The sequence below is a fragment of the Heteronotia binoei genome, chromosome 19 (assembly GCF_032191835.1).
Source record: "Heteronotia binoei isolate CCM8104 ecotype False Entrance Well chromosome 19, APGP_CSIRO_Hbin_v1, whole genome shotgun sequence".
NCBI classification, from domain to species: domain Eukaryota; kingdom Metazoa; phylum Chordata; class Lepidosauria; order Squamata; family Gekkonidae; genus Heteronotia; species Heteronotia binoei.
The window spans coordinates 21843562-21865812 of record NC_083241.1 but is presented as its reverse complement, the minus strand read 5'-3'; the positions used below and the strand labels follow the sequence as shown (position 1 = coordinate 21865812).

General features: G+C 49.5%; 1 protein-coding gene across 1 annotated transcript in view; it reads left to right on the top strand.

The window, feature by feature from the left end:
- The first annotated feature begins 11891 nt into the window (after positions 1-11891).
- The window catches only part of ADAMTSL3 (ADAMTS like 3), a 378645-nt gene continuing 368285 nt past the window's right edge, over positions 11892-22251 (top strand). The window contains exon 1 of the mRNA XM_060259735.1: positions 11892-11974. Coding sequence (XP_060115718.1) covers positions 11903-11974 — 72 coding nt within the window. The 5' untranslated portion in view covers positions 11892-11902. The remainder of the gene's footprint in view (positions 11975-22251) is intronic.

Below are 22251 nucleotides of genomic sequence, written 5' to 3'. Positions count from 1 at the left end.
ATACTTCACAATCCAGGTGAACAGCTACATGCATTATTGGGGGAACACCTTCCCGGATGAGTTCAGCCGAGTGGATTACCTGGGGTCGAAGCTGAAAGGGGCGGCTAAAAAATGGTACATGAGTCTGTACGAAGCCATGAGCCTGGAACTGGACTATGTGGCAACGTTCCTACAGGCTCTGTCGGCCCAGTACGAAGACCCCCTCCAGGAGACCCAAGCTTTGGCGGCCCTGCGCGACATGCAACAGGGGCAGAAGTCAATCCTGGAGTATGCGGCAGACTTCCGAGCCAACGCAGCGAAGTTGCGAGGGTGGAGTGAGCTGATGAAGATCGAGCACTTCATCCAGGAGCTGAATGCGGGCATATTGGATCGGTCTCTCACCCAAGCCGACCTACCACGTTGGTAGGTTGGATACCGTTAGCGGGTGAGGTTGAGACCAATATGAAGCGCGTCGCCATGCAACGCCAGCAACAGAGCGGGAGAGGGGGACGGGACCCAAAGGCAGCCCCGAAAGCAGAGGCAAAGAAACCGGCAGGGAATTCCAGTGGGGGCAAGCCCGCCAGGCCCCGAAAGTGTTTTCGGTGTGGAGACCCGGGGCACTTAGCAAGCGGCTGCCCGAACCCACCACGAGCACCACCAAGTGCCTCGAAGCAGAGCACCCCTGTGCCAAAGAAGGCCCCCAGCCACCCTAAGGAAGTGGCGAAAGGCAGCGGGGCAACCATCGAGGAGGCAGAAGAGGACTCGCTCCTGGGCAATGAGCCGAGCGAGCTGGGCTGGATGGAAGAGCCGTCGGGAAACGAGAACGACCTGCTCTGAAGGGTGCCCACCAGCAGGTCGCAGAGGAGCCGGCACCAGTGAGGGTGAGAGTGACTGGATCACTATACTTTGTACCAGTGAGACTGTTGAACCCCAAGCTCAAAAGATTCATGCAAGTGAGGGCTTTAATTGACTTGGGGTGCAACCGGGAATTAATAACGCCCCAAATAGTAGAGGCCTTAGGCCTGGCTACCACCCCTCTCCCCCGCCCCCTACAATTTGAGTAGATGGATGGGTCAGTGATGAGGGGGGAGCCTTGTGCTTCAGAGACTCAATTTCTGCCGATGGGGATCGAGGAACATTGGGAGCAGGAGGCTTTCGTAATCACCCCCTCCTGCTCTTACCGAGTAGTGTTGGGGGTGGGGTGGCTGGCCAGGCACAAACCGGATATTCGGTGGGGGAGGCAAACCATAAGGTTCATAGACCCGCTGTGCAAAGATCACCTATGGAACTCAGAGTGGGGGCCTAGCCCTCCGCCCTCCACCGAGAGGGTATGCATGACACTGGAAGAAGTTCTGGAAGTTCCCCGGGCATACCAGGACTTGATGGGGGTGTTCAGCGAGCAGGGCGCCAACGAGCTGCCGCTCCTTAGGGACATGGACTGTGCTATCGAGTTAATATCGGGGGAATTGCTCCCAAAAGCCAAACTGTACCCAATGGGATGGGCGGAGAAGGCGGAGCTGCGCAAATTTCTGGACAAGAACTTAAAATGGGGGTTTATTAGGCCAGCCACGGCCCCCCACGCAGCTCCGGTCCTGTTTTGGAAAAAGAAGGACGGCTCGCTTAGACTTTGCACAGATTTTCGTGGGATAAACACGATTTCAACCTCCAACGCCTACCCCATCCCCCTCATTAAGGACTTATTAAGTACTGTGTCAGAGGGGAAAATTTTTACAAAGTTGGATTTGAGAGATGCGTATTTCCAGGTGCGCATTAAAGAGGGGGATGAGTGGAAAACGGCATTCAACACACCACTGGGGCAGTTCGAATACCTGGTAATGCCCTTTGGACTGCAAAGGGCCCCCGGGGTGTTCATGAGTTTTATAAACAATGTGTTAAGAAAGTTTTTGTTTAAGGGGGTGGTGGTGTACTTGGATGACATCATTATTTACTTGCAAGACGAACGATCCCATGTGAAATTAGTGCGGAAGGTGTTAAGCACCCTGTTGAGACATAAATTGTATGCTAAGCTGTCCAAATGCGAATTTCACAAAACAGAGCTGGATTACATGGGTTTCCACGTGTCCGCTAGGGGACTGGCAATGGACCCGGCAAAAGTGCAAGCAGTATTAGATTGGGCACCCCCGAGGACACGTAGACAACTCCAATCGTTCCTCGGGTTTGCAAATTTCTATAGGACGTTCATACCGGGGTTCGCACAAATCATGCTCCCCTTAACTGAGTTGTTAAAGATGAAGGGGAAGGACCCGGAAGCCAAGCGACCGGGAGCCCGGTTAAATTGGACATCAAACTGCCTGTCGGCGTTTGATAAATTGAAGCGGCTATTCACAAGTGAGCCGGTCCTGAGCCACCCCAACGAGCTCAAACCCTTCGTCGTGCAATGCGACGCCTCCGATGTAGCCATAGGGGCCATTCTCATGCAGAAGGATGAGGAAGGGAAACTGAGGCCGTGTGCTTACATCTCAAAAAAGTTGGCGGCAGAACAAAGAAATTGGTCAGTGTGGGACAAGGAGGCGTTTGCAGTAATGTTTGCCCTAAAAACATAGTGGTCTTGGTTAGAGGGGGCGAAAGTGCCGCTTGAAATATGGACCGACCACAAAAATCTCGAGGCCCTCACAGGGAAAAGGAAACTGAGCGAAAAACAAATCAGGTGGGCCGGTTTCTTCTCTAAATTCGACTTTGTGCTAAAGCACATCCCCGGCACGAAGAACTTTCTAGCAGACGCGCTGTCTTGCTTGCCCCAGCACAACAGTCAAAGAGAGGAGATAGTGGATTCGTTAGTTCCGCCCACCCAAGTGGCCGCCGTTGTAACTACAAGGTCATAAAAGAAGCGGCAACTACAGGGGTGGGGAATGGAAAAAATGGCAGCAGAGACTGAAAAGGAGGGGGACGAACGGCCAGGGGAAATCCAAAAATGAGAGGATGGGCTGTGGTACAAAGGAGAAAAACTATACGTTCCTAAGACCATGAGATTAGAAGTATTACAGTTCTGTCACTCCAACAAACTGGCTGGGCATTTTGGGTACATCAAGACATTACATCTGGTCAACAGGCAGTTCTGGTGGCCCTCCATAAAAGGATGTATCTGAATTTGTGTCTACCTGCCCTATTTGCATAATGGCTAAAAGAAGGGGAGGGAAACCCCCGGGGCTACTCAAACCGCTGGAGACCGCCTCTAGACCTTGGTCGATAGTCTCTATGGACTTTATTATAGAACTACCGCCCTCTCATGGCCAGACAGTAATATTGCTGGTAGTAGATACTTTTTCCAAGCAAGCCCACTTTATTCCCTGTGCCCAACTCCCCACCGCAAAGAAGCTGGCTTATTTGTTCTTCAACCATGTAGCCAAGCTACTGTCAGGCAATGGAGACTCAAGGCTGTATTCATTTAAGACAATGTAATACTTTTATTGGAAACTCATAGCTTGAAACAGAAATTGAGACTAATACCTTGGCAGGGGTGTCTCTGGGTCTTATTGAATCTACATCAAAGCAACATCTGAACAAAGGCATTATTCTCAAAACAACAGGGAGTGAAGGTGCAAACTTTCACACGAAAGCCTCTGCTTATTTTCTAGCCTCTGGGAAGATGCTGGCCAGCGGCGGTATCTTTTAACGGTCACATTCCTTTGCTCTCTTCACAACCTAAACAAAGTTAACACTTCAAACGTTCCCTTTGATATGCATGGTAACTACAATATGACAAAGGCTAAGGGTTAGTATAGAAAAGTCCATTTGGTTAGTATTTTATAATTTCAGTATTATAGAGTTACAGAGCCTGACAGCAACACTCAATCCCCGACAAGGTGATTAGTGACCGCGGCCCGCAATTCGTTGCCAACTTCTTGCAGGAGTTCTGTAAACTGATGGGCATGGAGCAGGGGTTGAGTTCCGCCTACCACCCACAGACAGACGGACAGACTGAGCATGTGAACGGGCTTCTAGAGCAGTACTTAAGGTGATGTATAAACCATCAACAATCCAACTGGATGGATCTATTGCCCTTTGCAGAGTACTGCTATAACAACAGTGTCCACAGCTCCACCAAAGCCTCCCCCTTTCAGATCATGAGTGGGTATGAGGGAAAGCCCCTCCTGCTACTACCAAGGGGGGGAAGTAAAGAAAGAGGTGAGCCCTCTTGATCAGTGGTAGGGCACACTGACTAAGAGTTGGAAGGAAATACAGGAGAACCTGGAAGTAGCCAAAGAAGCTTACAAAAAGCAATATGACAAAAGCCATGTCCCTGCCTGGGATTTCAAAGTAGGAGACTCAGTGTTTGTGTCTACAAAAAACCTTCCACTCACTCAACCATCCAAAAAGTTGGCCTACAAATACCTGGGTCCTTTTAAAATCAAGAGGGTGATAAATAAAGTTACAGTAGAGCTGGAGTTGCCAAAGATGTTTAGTAAAGTGCACCCTGTCTTTCATTGTAGTCTTCTTCGGAAAGACCCTGGTTGTTCCCCTTGGCAACCTCGGCCGGAAGCACCCCAACCTATCCAGATGGGGAGCCAGAGTCACCATGAGATCCAGGAAATCTTGGACTCAAAGCTCAAACATGGGAAGCTGTATTATCTAATTAGATGGAGATATTTCCCTCCTAGTGAAAATGAGTGGGTAGCAGAGAAAGATGTGTCAGCCCCTGACCTGATCAAGAAATTTCTATCTAAACACCCTCAGAGGCCGAGAGGGTCAGCTTAAGGGGGTCAGTATGTCAAGATCAACTAATAACGACTTAAGACTGGGGGATCATGGCCTAAGCAATAGGCCCTGTTAAAATCTTAATGGATCCACTGCTGCTAATGTTCTACCTTAGTTGCTCCCCTTCCCCCCTTTTCTTATTTTGATTTGCAACTGGGGTGAAGAAACTAGCCGGTGCCTTCTCAGGGCCTGAGGTGGGAGGAGGCCTTGCATAACAATTCAAGAGCATTTGCTATCTATCGTCTGAGGAAGTATCTAGTAGTTGTGTGTGAATGTTTCCTCCTGTAAACCCCCCCCCCCCATAGGAATGTTTTGAAGTGTACCTTAAAACCCATATATCACTGTATTGGTTTCATTCTTAGCAAGCTAGAGGCTTGCGCCAGAGTACCGGTTATCAATAAATGGGAACTTAGTATCAACTTTGACTCATTCTTGAATCTGTCGACTTGACACCTTGGGGATGCCATTTAATAACTCTCCCTCCACTAACCCTTTAGAGCTCTTTCAGGCTATCAATGTGGGAGCAGCCAATAAAGTAAAAAAAATGCTGTTGGAGGTACTGAAAAATACCAGTAGGAAAGTGTGTGTCAGGGCTGTCTTAACGCATGGGCCTGATGGGCACTTGCCCATGGACCCCACGAGCATAGGGGCCTCATACTAATCTGTGTATGATACAATACTAATAACCAGGTATTGATAGTTTGTGAATATATGAATGGGTAAGCTTTTTATTTGTGCAAGGTGAGAAACTGTTGAATGTAGTCTTGTAGACCTATACAAAGATCCTTTGTATAAGTCGACCATTTATCGACCATTTACATTTTTATTCCTGTGAGTAGTTGTAGGGGCCCAGTACACTGCTTTGCCTGGGGCCCATAATGCTGTTAAGATGGATGTGTGTGTGGGGGGGGGTGAGATTCAGAATTTTGCTTTGTGATTTCTGGCAAGTGTGAGTGGTAGCAGATCAATATAAGGTTTACTCCTTGTTAAATTGAACAGTGAGTGAAAAAGAACCACAATGATACTTTTGGGGTGATTTCCCACACAGCTTACTGAGGAGCGAAGTCCCTCCTCACCGCGCAGCGTCCGCTCGGATTTCCCACCAACTGCTCCGCAGATTCAGGAAGTGCCGCACCTTTTGCGTTGCTAACGTAAACTAGTGTTTTAGCGATTTCCATTTGAGACGCAAAAGGTGTGGCACTTCCTGAATCTGTGGAGTAGTTGGTGGGAAATCCAAGCAGACGCTGCGCGGTGAGGGACTTTGCTCCTCGGTAAGCTGTGTGGGAAATTGCCCTTGGACTCTGTGATTTAGAACGTAGGGCAAGGTTTCTGCACCTGCCTGGAGCATCAAAGGCTTTGTGTGGGTGTCTCCTTTGCCCCATCAATCATAGTCTGTACCATCAGGATTCAATTAACCTGTACTTATAGGGCCAGATTACAGCTAGCTGTGAGCAGGTGAGTGACTGGGACCCGTATAATACATCTATTGCAAAGCAATCAGTTCTAATCTAATTTCAGGGTTTACAGCCCTCCCTTTATTACCTCACCTCTGTCCAGAGAGCCAGAGCTGGGAAACCTGGGCTCAGAGCACCCCTTTTCCATGGGATCTTGCTGAGTGATCTTGGGGCAGTCACATAAAGTGCATGCTGCTGAGTTCCTTGGGAGGAAGAGTGAGATCAAAACCTCCTACATAAGCACCCCTGCCATCAGCACCCCTGCCACCAAGTGCTTTTGGAGTCTGTGCAATAACTCAGATCCATTTTAGAGTCGTGAGGCTTGCTCTCAATGCTGTGTCACTTGGGTTCTGACATCTTCTGCATTCAAAGATAAAAAGTCCAGACAGACCTAAAGACCGCCAAAGTTGATTGCAGCATAAACTGCAATCTGAGCTGACATCATCAGGCACATGGAGTGCTTGTCCACTTGGCAGATACACTTATACTAAAACCAGCAGAAAACTGAACAGTGATGGGGGAGGGAGAGATGTTCCCTCCTTTTGCTGCGATAAATGGTGTTAGTCTTTAAGGTGCTACTGGACTTTTATTTTGCTGCTACATGCTTACATGGTGACCTGTCTGGAATTGTCTTCTCCAGCAGACTCTCGAGTGCCACGCTTAGATGTCCTTAGCTGGGGTGCAGTATTTTGGGATGGATGGGCAACCTCCCTGCCTTTAGCTTCTATGCCCTGTACAGGATTATGTTTTTTCAGGGCCAGATGGTACAATGGCAGGCATAATTTTGTTGGCAGCCAGGCTGAATGAGCAGTCCACGCACTTTTGCTTAGGCATGGAGGGGGGGGAAAGATGGGAAATCAAAGGGCAACTTAAGGATGGTGCCCCCCTCCCCCCAGGAACTCACTGACTTTTTGCACCATACTGGTGGAACTGAGATAGGTTTAATGTGTGGACAAAGCTGTTCTGTGAATGTTTGCCCACAAACAGCCTCCTTGGTTACAAAGGTTGCTTCACTGCATTTGTCTTTGTTGGCTTTCAGACTAAAGATCCTGCAAGACAGAGAAGAGAATAAAATATACCTAATTGAATACCTGAAGCTGATTCATGTTGTAGTGACTAAGAGTGACCCTTGATCCATCAGGGTCAGTATTGGCTGCTCAGACAGGTGGTGGCTCTCCAGAGTCTCAGGTATTTTCACACCACCTGTGATCTGATCCTTTTAAGCGGAGGTGGTGGAGGCCGAACTGGTAGACTTCTGCATGCCAAACAGGTCTTTTCCACCACTGAGCCACAGCCCCCTGTTCAGCTCCTGCTGAATGGATGTTGCAAGTGATATTGCCTTGACTCCGGGGGGGGGGGAGTGCTATTATCCTTGCCCCAGCAACATGGCTTACCAAAATTAAGCAGGAAAAACTTTTCTTAGCAGAGATGGGGGGAAAGGCTTGGCTGTCTGACCTGCTTTCTTATAGGACCACAAAAGGCAGTATTTCTCCTCCTGGGATGCTAAAGTCATGCCCCAGGACTCTGCAATCCTGCCCTGGGGGAGGAGCATGATGGGGTGTGGGGGGGTAGGAGGGCAGGGGCCACCGCAGCTGGGACTTTGCAGTTCTCTGGTCCTGCCAGCAGTGTGGCTGATCACACAAGGGCTGTGTGCGGAATGGTGCCTGCCCCTGAAAACAACACTTAGCAAAAGCGTGCTTTATTTGTTTGGAGGGAAGCAGGGCCACATCTCTGCACATTTCAAACTTCATTTATTAACATCACTGTATATCTCCAGTAGAAGCCCTGGGGACAGAGTGGTCAGCCGCAGTACTGCAGTTCAAGCTCTGCTCACGAGCTGAGTTTGGTCCCAGTGGAAGCTGGGTTCAGGTAGCTGGCCCAAGGTTGACTCAGCCTTCCATCCTTCTGAGGTCAGTAAAACGAGTACCCAGCTTGCTGGGGGGAAAGTGTAGATGACTGGGGAAGGCAAAGGCAAACCACCCAGTAAAAAGCCTGCCATGAAAACGTGATGCGATGTCACCTCAGTTGGAAACGACTGGTGCTTCGTTTACCTTTTTATACTCCCAGTGGGGCCCAAAGCTGCTTACACTGTTCTCTTCTCCTCTGTTTTATCCTCACGACACCCCTGAAAGGGAGTGTGGCTGGCCCAGTGTCACCAAGCAGGCTTGGTGGAGATTTGAGCCCTGGCCTTCCAGAACCTAAGTTCACACTAACCACTGTACCACACAGCCTCACATCTTCTCATCTAGCATGAGTTCCAGAATGATGACCAGGGAAAAAACCACCCCACGCCACTCTGTCTGTAAAACTGGTGACTAGCAGTGGAACCTCTTCTTCTCCAAGCTCAGCTGGATCAGCTGCTGCTGTCTGCCTGCTGCCCTCCTATACCTCTGCATAACTATAGGCCAGGGGTGGCCAACTGTAGCTCTCCAGATGTTTTTTGCCTACATCTCTCATCAGTCCCAGCCAGCATGGCCAATGGCTGGGGCTGATGGGAGTTGTAGGCAAAAAACTTCTGGAGAGCTACCATTGGCCACCCCTGCTGTGGGTGTGGAGGAGGAGGAGGAGAATATATCTCAAAAACCACCCTCTCCTCACTCCCCACACCCCAATATCTTGTTTAATTAAGAAAACAAGTAGTCACAATCAGGGCTTTTTTGTGCAGGAACACACAAGAACGCAGTTCCAGCTGGCTTGGCATCTGGTGTGTGTGGCCTAATATGCAAACGAGTTCCTCCTGGGCTTTTTCTACAAAAAAAAAAAAAGTCCTTGGCCACAAGCATGTCTGTTTCCCAAAGGTGAGTGGGTCTCTTCTCTCCTCTGCCCCTTGCCAAACCAGATTTTGAAACCTGGCTTGCTTTCCGAACCACCTGATCTCATGAAAAGCCTTCTAGGACTGGCTCTCAGGCCCAGAAACGTTCTCACTCCACATTTCACCTGATGGAAGACTTATGCGATACTCCTTTTAGCTCACTGCTTTGCAGCAGCCTCAAGGTATTGGGAATGAAAGCAAAGGCAGGGTTTGCTAAAGTGCTAACCCTGCCGTCCTAGAGAGAGCTGCCCCCTCGCCTTAGCAACCTATAAATCTCCTCCGGCTGGCCCGCCTTGTCCGGATGACCCGCTAGAGGGCGCCCGGTGCCCAGGCAGAAGAGCCGCGCCGCGCCGCGCTTGCCCAACAGGTTGGAAGCGGCGCCGAGTCATTTCAGCACCAGCCCTTCGGCGGGGTGATGCGGGGTTCCCCGACGACGCCCACGAGTCTTTTGAACTTGGGCGGCGGGGCAGATGGAAGCGCCGGGCCTTTTCGCTGCCTGCTGATCCCGCCGCCGGGGCTTCCTCGGAGGGCTCTTTCCCGCGGGGACGCCTCGCTCTGCCTCCCCTTCGAGGCGGGGGAGTCCCAGGAGCCGAGAGCCGCCGCCCCTTGGCCCAGCGGGGGATGCAGACGGCTGCCCGGGAGGGCCGGGGCGCCTAGCTGGAGGCCGCAGGTAAGGCGGGAAGCGGCTCACGCGCGAATGGAGGGAGGGAGCCCGAGGCCGGCGGGCGGGCGGGAGGAGCGGCAGGTGCAGGCGGCGGCCAGCGAGCGCGGCACTCCGGGCCGAAGCGCGCAAGCAGACTGGGCAGCCTCTGCCCATGTGCAGAGGGGGCGGGCAGCCCGGCGCCTGCGGCTTGGGGCTCTGGGTGCTGTGCACATGGCCGGAGGGGCCGAGTTCCTCTCTTAGCCCCGCGGAGTGGCGCGCGAAGGAGCCCTCCCCGCCTGCCCCAGAGCCGTGGGGGTGACAGCCTGGCTGCCCCGCAGAGTGGAGATCCCCGCACAGGCCGTCCGGAGCTTGCCCGCCCGCCGAGCGGATGGCTCTTGAACATATGAAGCCGCCTTCTACTGAATCAGACCCTTTTTGGTCCATCAAAGTCAGTCTTGTCTTCTCGGACTGGCAGCGGCTCTCCAGGGTCTCAAGCGGAGGTTTTTCACACCATTTTGCCTGGACCCTTTTTTGGACCCTCTTGTGCCTCTCTCACTCCCTCCCCAGTGAGGAGGCGGGCGAAGGGGCTCCCTGGCCGGGAGAGGGGTGGGGCGCAGGGGTGCCGGGAGGGGAAAGGGTCCTCCTCCTCCTGGGGACTGCTGCATTTGTCTTTCTGGAGGTGGGTGGAAAGTGGGAAGGGGCGCAAGTGTGTTCAGAACGCTTTTGCTCACAACCTGAGTTCGATCCCCGGTGGAAGCTGGGTTTTCAGGTAGCCGGCTTGAGGCAGATTCAGCCTTCCATCCTTCCGAGGTGGATAAAATGAGTACTCAGTTTGTAGGTGACTGGGGAAGTCAAAGGCAAACCACCCCGCTGTAAAAAGGTCTGCCGTGAAAACGTTGTGAAAGCCACCTCATCCCAGAGTCGGAAACGACTGGTGCTTGCACAGGGGACCTTTCCTTTCCTAGTTTTCAAAAGTTGATCACTTCTGTGCAGGTTCTGTCCTCCTGTTTGCTTTTAGAAAACTGGAGGCAACCTGTCCTGAATTGGCACTTGGTAGTGAAACTTGACAAGGAGGAGACTTGTCTTGGGGATGAAGCAGCCCTTGCTGTGGGCCCGGTGACCCACTTCAGTCTGGCTCTTGTACTAGTCCCTTGCAACAAAAATGAGTCCTGTGGCATTGGAACGGTGGCCAGGCCTTTTCTGGACTGGATTATCTGCTGCAGGGAGCTCTAGTCTGTGAAGTTTTTTTGCCACAGTAAATGGGTTCGTGTTTTAAGGTGTTTCTCTCTGCACCCAGCATTGATGAGAACATAATTTAGAAGCATTTTGACGGGCTGAATTGCCGGCAGAAACAAGTGCTCCTAAAAGAGGAGGGCTGAAACCAGACCGTGGCTCCCTCTTGCCATCTCCCACAGAAAAGAGTGCCACTTCTCAGCCAGAGAAATGCAGCCGTGAGTCCATCCACCCTCCGAGGCACTTGCCAGTTGGATCGCTGATTCAGTATCCCATTACAAGAAAGGCTTAAATGGAAAACAAAGGAGATACATTTCACACTAAGTCAAACCAGTAGCTTTTATTTCTCCATAAATTCTCTGCATTGTTTCCCCCACCACAAATAAATAAATGAACCTGGCATCTTGTGCTGGAAGAGGGAGCAGCCCCTCTGATCCCTGCCCACAAAGCGGCTCCTCTGGAGCTGTTTCACTGGAGGTCAGTGGGCCTCCTCCAGAGCAAGGGTGGAGTGTTGTGCCTATGGCATGCAGCAGAGCAGCCAACAGGGCTGGAAGCACCGGTAAACGGAAACTGATGTCCCGAGGTTAGATTCTTTAGCTAGGAAGCAGGCAAAAGTGTTGAAATAGTTTGGCAGGACTAGTTTTATTTTCTTTCCCTTCTCCCTGGCTCTGGGGTATATATGGTAACGGAGGGAGGGGAAGGTTGCTGATTTTGATAATTTGGGGGGGGGGCAGATTTTGAGTGTGTGTGGGGGAACAGAGTTATTCCTCCTCCTGCCCTCTTTCTTCCCTCTCCCCCCCAGCCCTTTTGCCCTAATTGGAACACCCTTGCCCTGTCATGTTGTGCTCATGTTGTTCTCGGGGAGTCTGCTTTCCTGGCCAGTACAAACCTCAGCTGTTTGGGTTGCACTCTTTCCAAAGCCCAGGGCGGCCTCTTTACCCAGTTTGCTTTAGTCATTCAGATTCTGGCAGGGGTGCGCTTGACTCCGTTTGTGGCTGTGAAAAAAAAAACCTCCCTGTTTTGCGCTCTCTCTCTCTCTCTCTTCCCTCTTAAAGGTGCCAGAAGATGGCCAGACCCACAGGGCTCTACTGGGAGATCACCTGGTTCATATTTGCCACCATCTGTGCCCATCTGCAGGTAGGCAAGAGTCATACAGACTCAGCAACTGCTGATTGATATTGTGACAAGTTGGGAAGCTGCTGAGGTGGCTGTTTGCCTCGGTTGTGTTGCTGATGCTAGAATCAAAGGCAGCTGTGTATGAGAGCCTGGGGAGGTGTAATAGTTACAGTGCCAAACTGGGATCTGGCAGACTCAGGTTCCAATCCGCACTCTGCTGTGGGAGTTGGCTGGGTGACTTTGGGCCAATCACATTCTCTCAGTCTAGCCTACCTCACAGGGTTATTGTGAGGGGAAAATGAAAGCGAGGAGGATAATATAAGCTCCTTTGGGTCCCCATTGAGAAGAAGGGCAGTACGTCGCTGAAGTAAGTAAAGGCAGCCAACTTTCCCCTTTGGTTTTATGTCTTTTTGGCTGGGTTTGGGTTGTTCTTTTTCTCTAGATGTACTGCCCAGAGACCATATGGACTGGAGAGGCCACGCAGGTTAGGTTTGGGCAAGGCTGTGGATAGAAACCTGAACATCTATAGCAGCTTGGAAAGCAAGTCTATAAAAATTAGTGGCTCACACAGTATGCCTGTGTTTATATCTCTCACATTTTGATTCCACACTACCTCTAGGGAGGTCTGGACAGTGCACATAGAGTCATAGAATTAGAAGCAACTTCCAGGGTCATCTAGTCCAACCCCCTGCAAAATAAGGAAATTCACAAGTACCTCTCCGCCCCCCCCCCCACACCCATTGACACCTGCTCCACACCCAGAAGATGGCAAAACAACAACAGCACCCTCAAAGATCCCTGGAAACTGGCCTAAGAAAAATTGCTGACTGATCCCAAACTGGTGAACAGCATTTCTTGGGGTGTGCAAGAAAAGGCCGCAATGCAACCCTTCCTGTCCTCCTTCCCATGATCTGCCTAATTCACAGAATCAGCATTGCTGTCAGATGGCCATCTAGCCTCTGTTTAAAAACCTCCAGAGGAGAGCCCACCACCTCCTGAGGAAGCCTGTTCCACAGAAGAACAACTCTAACTGTCAGGAAGTTCTTCCTAATGTTTAGTCAAGAACTTCTTTGATTTAAACCTGTTGGTTCTGGTCCAACCTTCTGGGGCAACAGAAAACGACTCTGCACCTTCTTCTGGATGGCAGCCCTTCAAGTACTTGAAGATGGTGATCATATTACCTCTCAATTGTCTCCTCTCCAGGCTCCTTCAACCTTTCCTCATAAAACTTGGCCTCCAGACCTCTCACCATCTTTATTGCCCTACTCTGGACATGTTCCAGCTTGCCTATATTCTTTTTAAATTGTGGTGCTGAAAACTGAACACAGTACTTTAGGTGAGGCCCAACAAGAGCACAGTAAAGTGATACCATCTGGACACTATACTTCTGTTGATACAACCCAAAATCTCATTGGCCTTTTATCTATCGCATCACACTACTGATGTGTTCAGTGTATGGTCCACTAAGACCCCTAGATCCTTTTCACACATACTACTGCTAATACAAGTCTCCCACATTCTGTAATGATGCATTTGAATTTTTCCTGCCTAAATGCAGAACTTTACATTTATTCCCGTTAAAATTCATTTATTTGTTTTAGCCCAGTTTTCCAGCCTTTCAAGATCATCCTGTATTCTGACTCTGTCTTCTACCACATTTGTTACCCCTCCCAATTTAGTATTATCTGCAAATTTAATAAGCATTCCCTGTATTTCTGGGTGGTGGTGTTCAGGTGACTTTTAAAGAACAACTTCAAAACAGTTGCTCAATACTCAACCCAAGGCTTTTGAAATGTCTGAGTTGTCCAGTCGTAACAGCACATCCTCCATTTTCCTGTTCTATGGTTAACCAAATAAGGTTGGATCCTATGATCCAGGGGTACTGATGGCAGTGTTTGGCGAATGTTTGCTAACTCTAGTGTGCCAATTGGCACAGTGTCATAATAGGTTCTATAGCAGGGGTGGCCAAACTGTAGCTTGGGAGCCACATGTGACTCACACATATTGTGTGGCTCTTGGAGGTCAAGGAGGAACGTAGTGTAGGCTTACTCTCAAGTAAGCATGCATAGGCTCAGGCTCTCAATCAGCCTCTGAGTGCTGACCCATAAGTAGCGACTATTTCTGCTGTGTGTGAAGTGAGGAAGGAGGGGCAAATAGGCAGGCATGCAGGCTCTTCTCTTCCACCACAGAGGTCACCCAGAATCCTAGAGTGGAGAAAGAGAGTGCAAAAGCTGAGGGAGCCATTGGAAGAAGGGTCAGGATTAAAGTGGGTGGTGCAGGGTTCCTCTGTAGTTTCATAGCTCTTGTAGGAGCTGAATTTACTATTTGGTGTCAAGGCAAAGAGAGATGCATAGTGATGCAAACGGTGGTCAGTGATTTATATGGTACAAGTGTGTTTCTTTCTCCCACTGGTGCTAAAAAATAATTCGCTAATCTTTCCCTATGTTGGTTATATGGGGACTGTTATTCCCAGCTTTTGTTTTTTTAAAAGTTGTGTTATAGCATGGTCATGTTGTAAAGTGCATACATATGTATTTTATCTTTCTGTGTAAAGAAAGTTTGAAGAGTTTTAATAAAGAGGTATATAATGTTTGTTCATGTCTTGTGGCTTTCAAGCATCTGATGTTTATTCTTTGTGGCTCTTAAGTTCAGTGAGTTTGGCCACCCCCATTCTATAGCCATCTTCATGATTCCACAAGATCTTGTAAAAGAAGAAGAGCAATTATTAGATTTCATATCATGTTTCTCACACAGCACATTGGTGCAAGGTTGTAAATTGAGCTGTTCTGTAGGTGGAAGTGTGTTTAGTACACAGACAGGGCCTTTTGGATCTGGTTCAGTCTAACAGTAGTCTGCTGCCCTTTAAATGACACTCAAAATCTCCTGCCCAGGGTCTCCTCACAGTAGAATTGGCCAGTTCACTCTCTTCTTTAAATAAAAGTTTCTTTACCTGCTTTCCCTTTCTGTTGTATGAATATTGTAAAATCAATGAAAATGGCAATCAAGAAGCAATAGAAGTGTTTGAGTTTGAAAGTTGCCCTTGTTTTTACAACTGAGGCATTTTACCTCAGAATGTATCCAAACATTGTCCTAGTTTTTATAACTCAAGCATTTTGTTTCATAATTTATCCAAAGGTTGTGTTAGTTCTTATGACATTTTACGTTGGAATTTATCTGAAGCCTGCACAGAGGCATAATTTGAAAGCCCAAAAAGGATGTTCAGTGATGAATCTGCCAAGTGTACTCTTCAATGAAATATTTGGTTTTATCATTGACAAGTTTCTGCAGTGACAGCATTACCACAAAGCTTATGCAAGTTCCTGCAGTTCCCCTGTGACTAATGGCAGTTATTTAATTAGTGTTCCTGTGACCCAAACAGCTATGGGGGGGGGGGGGGAGGTGGAGAGACAACGACACAAAGACTGAGAAGGAGAGTGATGCTTTTATAGATGAATTCAGTGTTAACACATGTTCTAATTGTTTTGATTTTGAAACAAATCTAGTCACAGCAGAAAGCAGAAAACAATTCACTTCAGTATTTTATTTCTTAAGTAGCATTTTCTTTTAAAGTCATAACGTTCATGGTGCTGTGCTTCATTGAAATGTTTTGAGGATCAGTTTTTTCAAATAGTCATAGGATATTGAAAAACGATAACAGTAAAATAAAAATTTTAAATGGCACTAGAGAGGAGCAGAGAACTGACAGAATCAGAGCCTGTTGGACTTAGAATATGTTGCAACAAAAGCACAGAACTTTGTGGACTGTGAAGATGGGAGTTAAAACCCTTCAGATCCATGAAACTCTCTAGGAGGCGTGGGCCCAGTTACATGCCATGGGAGCTTGACCTACCTCACAGGGTTGTTGTGAGATTAAAGTGGGAGATAGGAAGAACTGTGTGCGCTCTCCTTAGGTCCTTGGAGGGATAGCATGATAAAAATGTGATAGATTTTGGCTGCGGTAGAATTCTAGCAGGAGCTCCTTTGCATATTAGGCCACACACCCCTGATATGGTTTCAGTGTTTCCTAAACCCTCTGGTGTCAGACACTGGAACGCTCTCGTGATATGATATGATGCTGTGTGCAAACTGCAATGTATTGCTTAACTTAACTGACTCCATTTTCTAACATTTGTTACTAACCTCAAATAGAAACCTTGCATATCAAAGTAGAAGTGAAGCTCTTACTAACCCTACTGTGAATTCCTGTCCGTGATACTAACAAAGGCAACAATCCTTTGAAGATAAAATGCCTCAGGGAAGCCAGCAGAGCTGTTCCTGTGAGAATGGGAACCACAACAAGATAAGAGAAAGCAAATGTGTGAAATGTATCACTCTAGTGTGGGAATGTAGTTTTGTTTAGAAAACCTTTGATGTGCATTTAGTTAAAACATCTAGGCTCTAGGAAAAGAGTATCAGTCCCAATGTATCTATGCTCAGAAACTATGGACTATCAAATAAAGCCTTAACATTGTAACAAATGGAAGTCTGCTTACTTTGAAGTTCCACCGTCTGACATCTGGCTCCTTTGGTTTCAGTGTTTCTTAAACCCTCTGGTTTACTTTCTTGAGTTTAATCGACTCTTCAGGTTCCAGAAGGCAGGGATATACTACCAAGTACCCAAACACCTTCTCCAAACATACCAGGGATCACTCCACTCTTTCAATCTATCTTCCTTATCAACTGGGCTGGGAATTTCTTCTAACTACTAGAAGATCCATCCCTTTTCCTGGCCCAAATGGAGGACTTCACTGATCCTCCCACTCCTCCTTGCCACACTTCCCAGTTCCTCAGGACACACCTCCCAATTCCACACCTCACACTTCCTCCAGAGGTGGTGGGCTCTCCTTTCTTGGAGGTTTTTAAACAGAGGCTAGATGGCCATCTGGCAACAATGAAGATCCAGTGAATTTAGGGGGGAGGTGTTTGTGAGTTTCCTGAATTTTGCAGGGGGTTGGACTAGATGACCCTAGAGGTCCCTTCCATGATTCTATAACCAATCCTCCAAGAACTTACAAAAAAGAGCCTTATAAGCTCTTGGAGGCTTGGGTACATTGGAGGTGTGTGGCCTAATATGCAAAGGAGTTCCTGCTATAATTCCACCCCTGGATTTTGGTGAATGTATGCTTGCAAGTTTGCTGTACACATGTGACTGGAGCGCATCTCTGAGCACTCTGCCCTTGGAAAGTTTGCCATTGTGATGATTTGCACTTTAAAAGTGCATAAGTACTGTTTAAACATGTTTTGGTCTGTGAACAGTTAATGCCTCACAGAGCCAGAGAGCCTTGAGTGACATGCTGCTCAAAGGAATTTGATGGGTTAATGTCAGTTGAGCAGAAAGACTGGGGAATTGATTGCTGAAGAGAACTCAGTTTGAGTTTAGCCATGACTGTGGGAAGTTTAACTTTGACTGAGGAGAGTTTAGTTCTGACTGAAAACAGTTTCATACTGACTGAGGTCTGGGAAGTGTGGCAAGGAGGAGTGGAAGGATTGGTGAACTCCATTTGGGCCAGGGAAAGGGGATGGATCTTCTAGTAAGAAGAAATTCCCAGCCCAGTTGATAAGGAAGGTAGATTGAAAGAGTGGAGTGATCCCTGGTATGTTTGAAGAAGGTGTTTGGGTACTTGGTAGTATATCCCTGCCTTCTGGAACCTGAAGAGTCGGTTAAACTCAAGAAAGTAAACCAGAGGGTTTAGGAAACACTGAAGCCAAAGCCTCTCATCTCTCAGAATCTATGACTTTGTGAAAAGTTTTAAAACTATCATCCACTGAAAATATATAAAATGGAGTTTGTGATTTTAATAAATTACTTCAGAGTTATATTTGATTCACCTCAGACATTTTACCCTGATTTCCCCCCTCTATGTTGAACAAAATACCGTATTTTTCGGTCCATAAGGCGCTCCGGACCATAGGACGCACCTTCCTCCTGGGGGGCGATCTGCTGCCTCTGCCTCCGATCTGGCGCTTCCCCTGCGCCTGCCTGCCTGGTGTCAGAACTTGGAGGAACTTCAAGCGAGTCCAATACTTGTTGCAAGTTAGGATCTTTATTGAAGAACAACAGTACTATAGTAACGAAATAACAGTAATGGCGAGTCTGGGCAGTTGGTTACATTTTATGCCCACAGCAAAGCATAATAAAACAATAATTCACACGGGCTCAAGCGATTGTCTCTTCTTCCCAGCCTTCGTTATCAGCAAAGGAGGATGCCCCCCTATTGCGAAGGCCAAACGGCCTGGCTTCAAAGGGCACCTGTGGATATTGAGCAGAGACTTTCTGCCGCCTGTCTTGCTGCCCTAAATATTTTGCATAGCAAAGGGGCCTGGGTCAATGACCGCTGTCAGGCACTCTAAGTTATAACATGGAGTCAGTTTAGTCAAGCAAAGCACATAAAGTTACAAGTTCTGACACCTGGCTCCATCTTCTTCAGGCAAGCACTGGGATCGCTCCACGTGGCCCCACCGCAAACCCAGCGCTTCGCAAGCGCCAGCTGTGGAGGGGGCAGCGTGCTTCCTCCTTGTCTGTCTGCCTGGCTCCACCTCTGATGCTTAAAGCAAGCGCTGGGATCGCTCCCTCCGCCCTCTGATCCCAGCGCTTGCTTTAAACATCAGAGGTGGAGCCAGGCAGACAGACAAGGAGGAAGCACGCTGCCCTCTCCACAGCCGGCGCTCGCGAAGCGCTGGGTTTGCGAAGGGGGCGGTTGCTTCCTCTTTGCCTGTGTGCCTGGCTTCATCTGTGATGCTTAGCAGGAAACAGCAATAACAAAGAGATAAGAGGAAGTACCCGTGTGAAACCTAGCACCCTGACCTAGTATTGTTTAGATGTGTGGATTTTTGCATAGCAAGCGTTGATGTAGAATTCTTTAAGATATGTGCTCATATGCAACATTGTATCAGTTCCAATCTCTCTTCGTTCAGATGCTATGGATTCTCTAATAAAGCCTATACTTTGTATCAAATCAAAGTCTGGTTGATTTGAAGTTCCATTGTCTGACTTTTTGGAACTGATCCAGTTTTAAAGAGTTTATCCGTGCCGGCTATTTTTAAGCCAGATGGCTGCAAAATTTCCGGATAACGGAGAACCTACCAAACCAGCGGAGGAGCCGAAGACCCCCCCCCACGTTACTGGGACTAGGGGCACAGGGGGATCCCCGCTGCATTTCCAGACAATCTTCCGCACCCCAAAGCAGTGGAAGCCTCGCACCTCGACCACCTAAATGGATGAGGCGCCGAGTCGATATGAAAAGCTACTCGTGAGGCCAGACCAGGGTGAGAACCCGGAAGGCGATGATAACCCAAAACGAGGGGCAACTGAGAAGGGTCGAGGCCGGGGGGCCGACTCGGATGGAGAGGATGGGAACCCCCTGAAAGGCGAGGAAATCCTCAAGCAGATATGAAAGGAGATGAGAGGCCGGGCCAAAGATCTCCGGAATGAGATCCAAGTCAACCCAGTGCACATTGCTAGAGAGGTGAAACGACAGCTTGACAAGCTACGCGTTCGCCCACCACCAGCCCCCGGGTTGCTGGACACGCCACCTGGGGAATCGGCAGCACCCCCCGCACCACCAATGCCTCCCGCACCGCCAGCGGGGCAGGCCACCCCCGACCTGTGGGGCCCGGACCCTGGGACAGGGGGGGGGGGAGGCAGAGGGCTGGACATCACTTTTGACGGAGACCCCGAAGAAGTCAAATCCTTCACGATCCAGGGCAATAGCTACATGCACTACTGGGGGAACACTTTCCCTGACGAACCCAGCCGGGTGGACTACCTTGCCTCGAAGCTGAAAGTGGCAGCCCAGAGATGGTACATGAGCCTGTACGAAAGTCAGGCCCCCGAGCTGACCAGTGTAGGAGGGTTCTTGCAAGCAAAGCTACGCCAGTACGAAGACCCTCTCCAAGAAACCCGAGCCCTGACCGCACTGCGCGAAATACAACAAGGATCAAAAACGGTGAGAAAGTACACCGCAGTCTTCAGGGCCCACTGCGCGAAAGTCAAAGGCTGGAGCGAATCGATGAAGATCGAAGCCTACCAGAGAGGCCTCAATGCGAGCCTACTGGACCGAGCCTTCCATCAAGCCCGCCCAGCCACGCTGGTGCAGTGGATGCAGCTCGCCGAGGAAGTGGAAACCAATATGAAGCACATAGCCCTGCAGTGCCAATAGTAGCAAGGGGCGAAGGGGGGAAGAGTGACTCGGCTGGGGGCAAAGCCAGAGGTAAAGAAGACCCAAACCCTGGGAGGTACCCCCAAACCACCAGGGGGCCGAAAATGTTGCCGCTGTGGAGACCCGGGGCACCTGGCCATCAATTGCCTGGAAAAGCTTCGAGCCTCCCCCCCGAACCCAAAGCCGACGGCGGCCGGCCCAAAGAAGACACCGGGGAAACCCAAGGAGCCCAGTTGGGGCAACGCTGCCATGTCGATGGCGATTGACGAGAATAGTACAATTACTGAGGACCTGAGTGACGAGGCGTGGGAGCCCGAGCCGGTGGAAAACGAGAACGACCTGCACTGAAGGGTGCCGGGCGGCAGGTCGTGGAACTAACGGCACCATTACGGGTGAGAATAACCAGGTCCCTACTTTTCGTTCCCCTGACTCTACTAAATCTGAGACTTAAGAGATTTATGCACGCCCGGGCCTTGGTCGATTTGGGTGCATCCGAGAGATCATAACCCTGCGGTTGGCGGACGCCCTGGGATTGGCACGGAACACCCTCCCCCACCCGATCCAATTTGAACAAATGGATGGGTCGGCCATGAGGGGGGAGCCATGCACGGAAGAGACCCAGGGGCTACCAGTGGGGATTGAGGAACATTGGGAGGTGGAAGTATTCATCATTGCTCCATCGTCCTCTTTTGACGTGGTATTGGGGGTGGGCTGGCTTGTGAGGCACCAGCCGGATATACAGTGGGGAGCGCAAACCATAGACTTCACGGATCAACGGTGTGCACACCACCACTGGCTGGGAAAGTGGGGGCCTGCTCCACCCCCTAAGAATGAGACTATGTGTGTATCAGTAGAGGAGATCAGGTCGATACCTAAAGAGTATTGGGACCTGCGGAGGGTGTTTAGCGAGGAGGAAACCAGCGAGCTGCCACCCCACCGCAATACCGACTGCGCAATTGAACTGATCCCAGGGCAGGAACTCCCAAAGGCAAAACTGTACTCCATGGGGTGGGCAGAGAAGGCAGAACTGAGAAAGTTTATTGACAAAAACCTCAAAAGAGGATTCATCAGACCTGCCACGGCTCCTCATGCTGCCCCCGTCCTCTTCCAAAAGAAGAAGGATGGGAGTCTTAGACTTTGCATGGACTTTCGTGGGATAAATGGGATCTCAATGTCAAACGCCTACCCCATCCCGTTAATTAAAGACTTACTAAGTACAGTGGCAGAGGGGTCCATTTTCACTAAATTGGACCTAAGGGATGCCTACTTCAGAGTAAGGATTAAGGACGGGGCCGAGTGGAAGACGGCATTCAATACACTGATGGGGCAGTTCGAATACTTAGTGATGCCGTTTGGCCTTCAAGGGGCCCCAGGGGTGTTTATGAACTTTATTAACGAAATGCTCAGAGAATGCCTGTACAAAGGGGGGGGGTGTACCTAGATGATATCATTATCTATTCCAAAGATCTGCCCTCCCATGGGCAACTGGTTAGAAAAGTGCTCTCCACACTGTATGAGCACAAACTGTATGCAAAGTTGTCAAAATGTGAATTCCATCAGGCGGAACTAGATTACCTGGGGTTCCAGGTGTCGGGGAAGGGATTAGCTATGGACCCAGCCAAAATACAAGCCGTGCTGGACTGGGAACCCCAGAGGACATGTAGACAGCTACAATCCTTCCTCGGCTTCGCGAATTTCTATAGGGGGTTCATCCAACTGTTCGCCCAGGTGATGCTGCCCCTGACCAACCTACTTAAGACTAAGGGAAGGGGGCCAGAGGCTAAGAAACTTGGGGCAAAACTCCGATGGTCGCCAGAGTGCCAGAGGGCATTTGAGGAACTTAAGAGACTATTCACGAGTGAGCCTATCTTGGCCCACCCGAACGAACTCAAGCCCTTCGTGGTCCAGTGCGACGCTTCCGATGTAGCCGTCGGAGCAATATTAATGCAGAAAGACGAGGAGGGACAGTTAAGACCGTGCGCCTATATCTCCAGGAAATTCTCCCCAGAGCAATGGAACTGGTCGGTCTGGGACAAAGAGGCGTTTTCAGTAACGTTTGCCCTAAAGACTTAGCAGTTGTGGTTGGAGGGGGCGAGAGTCCCGTTTGAAATATGGACTGACCATAAAAACCTAGAGGCC